This window comes from Cygnus atratus, chromosome 2 (assembly GCF_013377495.2).
Source record: "Cygnus atratus isolate AKBS03 ecotype Queensland, Australia chromosome 2, CAtr_DNAZoo_HiC_assembly, whole genome shotgun sequence".
Classification (NCBI taxonomy): Eukaryota; Metazoa; Chordata; class Aves; order Anseriformes; family Anatidae; genus Cygnus; species Cygnus atratus.
Window position 1 is genome coordinate 34,290,868 of NC_066363.1, and position 8,976 is coordinate 34,299,843.

Genomic DNA, 8,976 nt, shown 5'->3' on the forward strand with positions numbered 1-8,976 from the left:
TGATGGCTGTAGTATAGTAGGAGAGACTTGCCGTTCACGTACAGGAAAAATGAGTAACTAAAATTGGAATTTCACGCTATTACTAGAGTCAAACAATTGCTGTTATTTGTTATTAATCATGTTATTATGGTTAATATTGCTGTTGTGGAAAATTTGTGCCTCTGAGCCAACGTGCAGCGGCTGAACAGATAGATACTGCCTTGCACCGCAGAGAAAAGCGATGATCATGGAAACCATCTTGTGTGGCAGCACCGGTGGGTTACGTGGGCCCCAGGCAACAACCATCCCTCAGTGCAGATGTGTCCGCTACGAGCAAGCGGGGATCACCAGAGCGACGCTTCCCGAGGGCATGCAGTAGGGATTTTGGTGACAGCAGGACAGTCACAGGGCAGTTGTGAGGTACACGTAAGGGGATCCAACGCGGGTTCCCTTCACTGGAGGTCCTGTGCTCGCCATCTTGAGCCTTGCCTCGGACCTGTCACTGACACCAAGTTAATGTCACCCCAACGAAATCACCGGCGCTGAGGGGGGCACAGATGCCTTGTCCAGCAGGACGGAGGGTGTTAGGTGCCCCGTTGTTTGTGCCAGTGCCGTTCCGAGGTACGGTGCGTGGACCCTACAGGTACCAACGTATGGCTGCGGGGGGCGGGAGGGCGACGGACCGCGCCCCGCCCGCGGGCGGCCCAACGGCGGCGGCGGCCCCGGCCATGGAGCGGCTGCGGGCGGAGGCGGCGGCGCTGGAGGAGTTCGCCGAGTACCGGAGGTGAGCGGCGGTGCCCGAGGCGGCTCGGCCGGGGGGGAGCCGGGGCAGAGGCCGGCTGCTGAGGAGAGGGGCGCGGCAGGCTCCTGGCGGCCTCGAGCAGCCGGGAGGGCCGCTGACGAGCGAGCCGGTGTCAGCTGGCTTCGCAAGCGCTGGCCGCCGGGTGAAATTCGGCAGCGAAATAACGCCGTGTCTCGCCTTCAGGCCTGCGTGCCTGCCGAAATTGCCCTTTTGTGAAGCGGAGCCAGGGGACGAGCTGCCGGCTGCGTGACCTGTGCCGGAGCTGCAGCGTGTGCGCAGCACGAATTGGGTTGGGCAGCGTGTAAACACCTGCCCTCGTACTCCCAAGGGGTTTTGCTAACCTCCTTGTCACTCCTCTTGAAGGCTTCAGCAGAAACAAACACAAACTCATGATACTGAAACGCGTCAATTTAGCTTAAGAAAGCTTGCAGTAAAGCATCAGAGTGGTATTTCTTAGGTACGCAGCTACACGCTGAGTCAGGCAGGTGCCAACTTCACTGACACGCACGTGACAGTGATGTGCTGAAACAATACCCAGTTATTCTGCCATAATGTACAAATCCACAGAGCATTTCACAAAGAATCGCTTATTTCATATGCTCAAGCACACCCAGCAAATAATAACAGAAATATTTACAGACATTAATAAACAATGCTGCAGCTTAGTTAGGTGTTGCAATTAAGTGTAATTTGTATTTTACAGGTTTTACTTATTGTCTTCAATAGTCTGCGTAAATGTAGGGTTTGGATGTTGGTCCAGAGTCCCAGCTATTCAGGGACTGAACTTGAGTGCGGTGGTCATGCAAACAAATGGGCTTGTCAGAGGTGTGGGTACAGCTCCAATCCTTTTGCAGAAACTAACATGGTTTTCTTGCAAACTAGAAGATAGCTTAGATGTATTGTTTGTTTCCTTGGTGCTGGTGTTTCCCAAATTACAGTTAAATATTCTTGCTCAGGCTCAATGAAGATTAGACAATCGATAGAAGTCTGCAGTACAGACTTGGGTGTAGATGGGTGAAGTGACTTGCCAGAGACCACTCAAGAAGCTGCTCAAGCAGAGCAGGCTGATTACACAACTCTTAATGCTGACTGTTTTTTTCTGCAGTATAAAAAGGAGCTTCATAGTTTCATAGTTTATTATTTTTTTTGCTTTTATTTTCCTCCTTTTGTTAAAAGTGTATTACTAGAAGAGTACTATGAAAGATACGATTTTTTTGCATTTACATTAAAAGTGCTATTATGTATTGTTTGAAAAAAAAACAAACTCGAGAAACCTCTTTTTATTTCCTCTTTTTTTCTTTTTTTTGACATGCTTACAGAATTGTAGGTGATGATGACGGAGGAAAAATCTTTACCCCTGAGGAATATGAGGAGTACAAAAGAAAAGTATTACCCATTCGGTTACAGAACAGGTTGTATGTGAGCTGGAGATCACCAACTGGCATGGACTGTAAGCTTGTTGGACCAGAGACACTGTGCTTTTGTACTCACCGGTAGGTTTCTTGTCTTTTTCTGCACTGTTGTATTTTTCTTAAATTAGGGAAATATAAAAATATTCCAGATTCATTGAAGTACAGCATAGGCAAGTTAGTTCGAGGTATGAAGTTTCAGAAAATCAGGTTTTAAATCATAAGATTTTTAAAAAAATCTAAATTTAAATAACTTTTTTTGAAACCAGAACAATTCTGTAGTCTTCAATAAATTCATCTTTAAGGCATGAATTATTGTAGATCAGATTGATTCTGATAGTGTTATCAAAATGAAACATAAGGATCTGTAATGTTTATACAATGGATGTAAAAGCATCTGATACTATGTATCTAAAAAATTAGTAAGTAGCAGTAATTAAGATAATTAAAGATACTTCAACCCAGAACGTGTAAGCAAATTTACAAGCCTTTCAGTTAGTTTTGTGATAAATACTAACAAGGATATGTAAGTTACTATTTTTGCCTGTTTTAGGTATAAACAACACAAAACGGACTACGAAGTGATTCCTAAGGACCGTCCTATTTGTGTTCCGTGTCGAGTGAGCCGCTGTCAGTGCCAGTCCTATCACTACGTTCCTCTAAATGGCACACAGCCCATCCGCTGTAGATGCAAACACTTTGCTGATCAGCACAGTGCAGCGCCTGGATTTTCGTGCAACTCTTGTAAGTTACATGTATGTTTGCAGCATTCTTTACTGATAAACTTAACCAGGAACTGTATTCTGCTCAGAGTACTAGGTTTGCCCTCCACTGTTAACTGATGCACGTTCTGATTTTTGCAGAAGGATGGGAGATAGGAAGGATCTTTTCCTGCGCAGCCTTTCGCACAGGAAGATCTCAAACAACATCCCTAGTTCTCCAGTTTCTGTGAAGGACTGTAAACTTCGTCAACGATTAGGTTAGGTACATGGGGAGTCTAATCACCTAAAATTAGGCAGTATGAAAACAACCCACTTGCAGTGTGTCCCTTCCTCCGCTGCATACATGTGACTTTTTTACCTGAATTTGGTAGTTTGAAAGAGAGAAGTGCTCATCTCTATTCCTCTTATTGCCTGGTTGAATGTAACATTAGGGTATTTTTATATTTTTTCTCAACTCAGTAGGAAGTAGGGCACTGTTCCTAAATAGTACTATTGCTAACAGTCTAAGAAAGCAGTTCCCAAACATAGTGATTGTATGTCCAGAAATGCAAATGGCAATGGAATTTTAAGCAAGATGTTTGGTAGGCAGTAAGAGGAAGCTTTTTGCTTCACTTGATCGAGAAGCAGCAGTAATTATTAACCACGGAGATTAAATAATTCATAAAGATGTTTTTCTGTGGAACTTCAAATTATGTAAGCTGAAGATTTTTTGTTAGAATTCTATAATATTAGTAAATTTCTCTCACAAAGTCTGTTTAATGGGCACAGTGAAAAAAACATAGCTTTTGCTAGATGAGATGAGAATCATATCCCACAGAATAAACATAAAATATTTATATGACAGCCTTTCAAGAATTTTCTCTAAGTAATGCGTAAGGCTTAAATGCGCAGTTGGATGATTCAAACTGAACCTTCAGAACAAAACGTTTTTAATAAGCATTTACGTTATGCACTTTTTGTGGTGTTCCTCAAAAACACCAGGCACTTCTGAGAGCTTCAAAGGTTATGCAAAGAAATGCCAAGACTTGCTTCAATTTTGGACTTGTGTTGTTTTATTGTACTGGCACTAGTCTAGCCCAGTTGTCTAAATCTAATGTGGTAGATAAATTAGAGATGTAATATCATTAAAATTGAAAAAACACTGCTGTTGCACTTTATCTTATCTACTGTATTCTGTATCAAAATATAGAGTAAGAACTCAGTTACTAAGGAATGCCCCAAATGAAGTAAGCAAACCTTTAACAATTCCAAGAATGCAATTCTTGAGCATATTATACACGTCTTTAAAAAAAAATCTTCCTTGGCACTCTGCAAAATGAACTGTAACTGGGACTGGTTAGAGGCAGGTCATAAATAGATTTGTAGTACAGACTAATATGAACAATGAAACACTTGCAACTCTTCAATTTATTTTTCACATCACTGCTCCAGCAGGGCTTTGGTAACATTTATTCTTAGCCATAGCTGGGGCAGATCTATTTCTGCACCCTGTGTTTCTGAATGTCTCCTGTCATTTGTATAACCATTGCAGTTTTATCTAATGGCTATGTAAAACTTCAAAAAACACATGGAGAGACAGTCTCATGGTACTCCTGTGTAGCACCTCCTTTGCTGTTACCATAGCCTCTGTTTCATACCGGGATAATTTTGCTAATTTTAAAATTCGTTTAAATTTGATGATTTTTATCATGCATTGTGATTAGAAGTTTTCTGGCCATGCAGCATTGACACTTGCTGTGCCCAGTTGGAGATGATGCAGCCAAAATGCTGGCAGCTTGTCTTTTCTACTAAGTGACAGATTTTTTTTGTTTTTATTTTTCATCAGGGGAAGGAAAGAGAAGGGTGTTACTAATGGCAGTGGACATAAATTGCAACATAAAAAAAATCCAAATAAATATTAGGAAAGAAAAATTCATTCCAAGGGTAGCCCAGCATTGGCCCATGCTGCCCAGAGAGGCTGTGAAATCTCCGTCTTTGGAGATTCTCAAAGCTTGACTGCATGAGACCCTGAGACTGCATGACCCTGTGATCTAATCCCCACATTCACCCCTTCTGTTTTATAAAGCATTTTTTTATTGGGATGAAATGAGGCTGTGAAAGGCTTCAGCGAAGAAAGCTGATTACTTTGCCCGCAATCTTCTACAAACCTCCACACAGAAAATGTGGCTGGATACTTTTGCATTGAAGAAACTCCAGTTTTTGCCAAGATCAGTTTTGGGAAATACTGTTTTGTCGACTATGAGATATAAATTCCATTATCATCTCACTCATAACATTTATTATTTGTTAATTAGGTTCCAAGTGTTCGGGATTTCACAGTTGCTTTACCTGTGGATGTGGTCAGCCAACGTATGCACACGAAACAGTAGTGGAAACTAAACAAGAGCGGTTAGCCCAAGGAAAGCCTGTGGGTCAAGACGTTCCTTATGCTGCTATGGGGGGACTGACTGGTTTTAGCTCACTAGCAGAGGGCTACGTGAGGCTTGATGACAGCGGAATAGGTAAGTGCAGCTGACCTGAAATGAAATTTGATGTCTCCAACTAGGTTTTTTTTGAAAAGTAGGCATTCAACATAGACTTTCAGAGTCTGAAGGTGAACTGGATCAATAGGAGTAAGACTTAAAGACAGATTTTATTTCTGTTCAGCAGTCCACTGTGACCATCCTGTCCAGCTTCCTGTAGTGAATTATAAAAAAAATAAAAATGTTTTATCCATAATTTTGGTGTTCAGCACAGTAGCTTCTCATTGAACTGGAACATATCTTTTAGAAAGAACTCCATAACTACTGTTTTCTCTTAATATTTTAATTTTATATTTACATTAATCCTTTAGCCTAATACTGCCCAAGTCTTCCTCAGTTATACTGTTCCAGCATTATTTTTTTTTAAGTCACAGATGAATGCCTGTTCAGGACAAAAATAAAATAAAATAAAAAAGGACCTTGAAACCTCTCCTGCTCTAAATTTTTGTGTCATATAGTAATGAACTCATTTTATCCTGAGAGACTGTTTTATTTATTATTTCCTTATACACACCCTTTCTTTCTCAAATTCTGATCTGCTTTCATGGGTTTGTTTGAAGTTTAGAAACTATAGCATAGCAGTAGAAAGTAAAGAACCAAAGTTTTTCATTTCTTTTGAAGCTATCCTCTGTAGCATTTTTCTTAACTCATGTTTATTTGGTCTGCACAGAGTGTTGTTCATAGGAATCTGTAGCTTTGTTTTGACACCATCATGTATGTTTTCAATGCACCTTGCAAAGCGAATTTTTTTTTTCATTCAACTCATTATTTAACAGGAGCTCCTTCTGCTGAACTTCTAGAATCCCCTGTAACCAGCATGGATCATCCATTTCTAAAAGCATTTCAGGGACCTTCTAGTTCTACTCAAAACATCTCACAGATAGCAGGTGATAAATTAGTAGGATAATACTTCTTTCACAATAAGTATATCATATAAAATTAATTGGTTCTATTTATGACTTTTAATATGTTTAGGGATAAAAATTAAAGGTAAATATTAAAACGAGTGTTGAAGCCTAGTTATCTGGAAAGTTAGTACAGTTCTCCTGTACTAGAAGTGCTTAGAATAACTATGTTACTACTGCTTGTTATTTTGGTCACGATGTGCTTTTTAAGTTATATATATATATAATTTTGTATCTTCCCTATTAATGGTGTCACTTATTTGTTGGATACGTGTTTTTTTTTAAATTCTGATTCCTAGTAGAAGCTCATCATATCTGAATAGCACAGATTCAGTTCAATCCTGTGAAACTGCCTTCTGCTAGAAAGTCTTCTGCATGGAATTAGGGATCAGTTATGCTTACTTTATGTCTCTTATTTAGTGTAAATATTAAGCAATTAGTATAGTATCACTGTTGAACTCCTTCAAGTCTGCTTATCGTATGTAGCTGCTGTCCTTAGAGTGCATCCTTATGGATGCTCTTTAGTTGCAGTTGCTAGGGTTTGTTACTTGTCTGCAAAGGTGTTTTACTACGTTACTACATCTATTCTGAGTTCTCATTTTTAAATGTGTTTTCCAAATGTTAAAAATAACTTTTTTTTTTAATGATTTTTTTTTCCACTTTAGGTTGTTCTACTGCCATGATGCAAGTGTCTCATGAAGGGCGTTCAGAAGAAGATGACATGGCTTATTTTGAAAAACGTTATCAGGAACGGGCAAGTTACCACATTTATTGCTTAATTTAAATATATTTTCACAAAAAGATGGGCAACAAAGATGAACATATGATTTAAGTGGCATTTAAATGCATTATATCATCTGTTCTCTTCCTGAGAAAAACAAGCTCATTAAATTAGATTTGAAATACAGTTATGTGCTATTGTAGGGTTTTAGACATTAGTTACTTTCTGGGATGGTATTTACCTTAACTGGGCATATTTTTATTCCCTTAACTCTCTGTTACATAAAAACAAAGTATTTTACTGTGTGAGAAAAAGAAACAACAAAACAGACTCACAGAAAGTCCCGTGTAGCATTTAGGGAAGTGTGTTTACCGTGTCACTTACAAAACTTTCTCATGCTTTTTTCCTTACTGTAGGAATGTCTGTGTAGTTGTGCTAAATCAGGTGCATCTTTCTTAGATGACCTGAATCACCCAGTCAGAGGTGCCTCTTCTACTGCACTGACTGTATCTTAACTTCAAATGTCCTGCACTTTTACCTAGACGCTTAAATACCTATTTGTTCCCCACATTAGCTTCTTAGCTCCACCATCGTAGCTAGAAGCACATTTTTGCTGTTTATGAATTCTTTTGTAAAGTGATGTTGCATAACTAACTCCTAAAAGCTTAATTACTGTTATGCTCGCTCCTTGCAAAAAGGTGTGTTTGTTAATGAGAAAGCTGTGCTAGCCTTGTGAAATTTTAAATAATTTTCTTTATTTTGGAAATCATCTCAAAATGTGATAAATTGTTGCAAATATAGAAAAAAGGCATCAGATTATAGGAGAAGACGTTACTGTTAAATCTAAATTACTAGAATTTTTTTCCCTTAGGATTTTGGACATTGAGACATTGAGATAAAGGTTTAGCGTTTAGCTCAGCTACAAACTTCCTTTGTGATTTTGTGCATACTGGTTGGTCTTACTGTGTCTGTTAGACATCTGGAATAAAACACCTTTAACTTTCATTGAGATAAAGATTAAACCATGAACATTTGTGAGGCACTTTGGCCTTGAGGGATACATAAATACCTTCACTGCCATTACCAGAGATAAAGGCAGCCTTGGTTTGAAGAGGGGAGTAGCTGCAGGGCTATAGAAGTGCTTCTTTGTCACATGATGCAAAAGTGAGCAGTTCTGGGTTGGGCTAATAATAATCTGTAGCTCTCTCTATCTCATAAATTACTCTGGTAAATTTTTGACTGACTGTAGAGGTTTAATATTGCACCGTTAGCCTACTTGCAAATTAACTTGAACCACTGTTGTGTCTTTCTTTGTTACAGCTGAAAAAGGAGAAGGCTGCTAAACAAACGGAGAAAAGTCCAGTGCGATCAAAGAAGCCATGAGATTAATGAGGAAATATTTATTATGTGGAACAGTGCTAATTGCTGTACTGAAGAGTATTTTTCACTGCACCTGCTTTTACTTCATTTCTTTATTTGGTTTTGTTCTATTGCTGAAATTGATTTTTAATTAACTTGTTGTAATAAAATTGGCACTTTGATTAAAGAGTTTCTAGTCTCTGGAATTGTTATGTAGATACTCCTTTGAAAATGGAAAATCATATTTCAAGGTTTACCGAACTGTTATTTAAGTACTGAGAGAATAAGAACGTTTTAAAATATTACATTGTAATAGGGTAAAGAAAATATATGTCCATTAGACTTTTATGATGTAGTTTATTTATAGAATCCTTACAACTCATCTTTTTCATGGATTTTTAATGGTTGTGTTTGTTCTGTTAATACTGACATTTTAATCTTAAATCTTTTTTTTTTTTCATTTATGTTGGTTTAATTTCCTTTGCATAAAATTCAAACATACCTTTTTTTGTCTGTCACACTTCTCTAGGCTCTGTTCTTGACAATGTATAAGTAGT

At 38.8% G+C, this 8,976-nt stretch overlaps 1 protein-coding gene across 1 annotated transcript; it reads left to right on the top strand.

The window, feature by feature from the left end:
* The first annotated feature begins 220 nt into the window (after nucleotides 1-220).
* On the top strand, nucleotides 221-8,547 carry FAM221A (family with sequence similarity 221 member A). Its single transcript, XM_035562498.2, has 7 exons — nucleotides 221-354; nucleotides 2,101-2,274; nucleotides 2,744-2,934; nucleotides 5,207-5,413; nucleotides 6,211-6,321; nucleotides 7,005-7,093; nucleotides 8,381-8,547. Exons 1-7 carry the CDS (start codon nucleotides 221-223, stop codon nucleotides 8,441-8,443), a joined length of 969 nt encoding a protein of 322 aa, XP_035418391.1. The 3' UTR covers nucleotides 8,444-8,547.
* The last annotated feature ends 429 nt before the right edge of the window (nucleotides 8,548-8,976 follow it).

What these genes read in the sequence shown, in the direction of transcription:
- FAM221A (XM_035562498.2), top strand. Translation starts at nt 221, where the DNA reads ATGATCATGGAAACCATCTTGTGTGGCAGCACCGGTGGGTTACGTGGG. An exon ending in ACGCTTCCCGAGGGCATGCA is followed by an intron (nt 355 to 2,100) that starts GTAGGGATTTTG and finishes ACATGCTTACAG; the next exon opens with AATTGTAGGTGATGATGACG. An exon ending in AAAAACGTTATCAGGAACGG is followed by an intron (nt 7,094 to 8,380) that starts GCAAGTTACCAC and finishes TCTTTGTTACAG; the next exon opens with CTGAAAAAGGAGAAGGCTGC.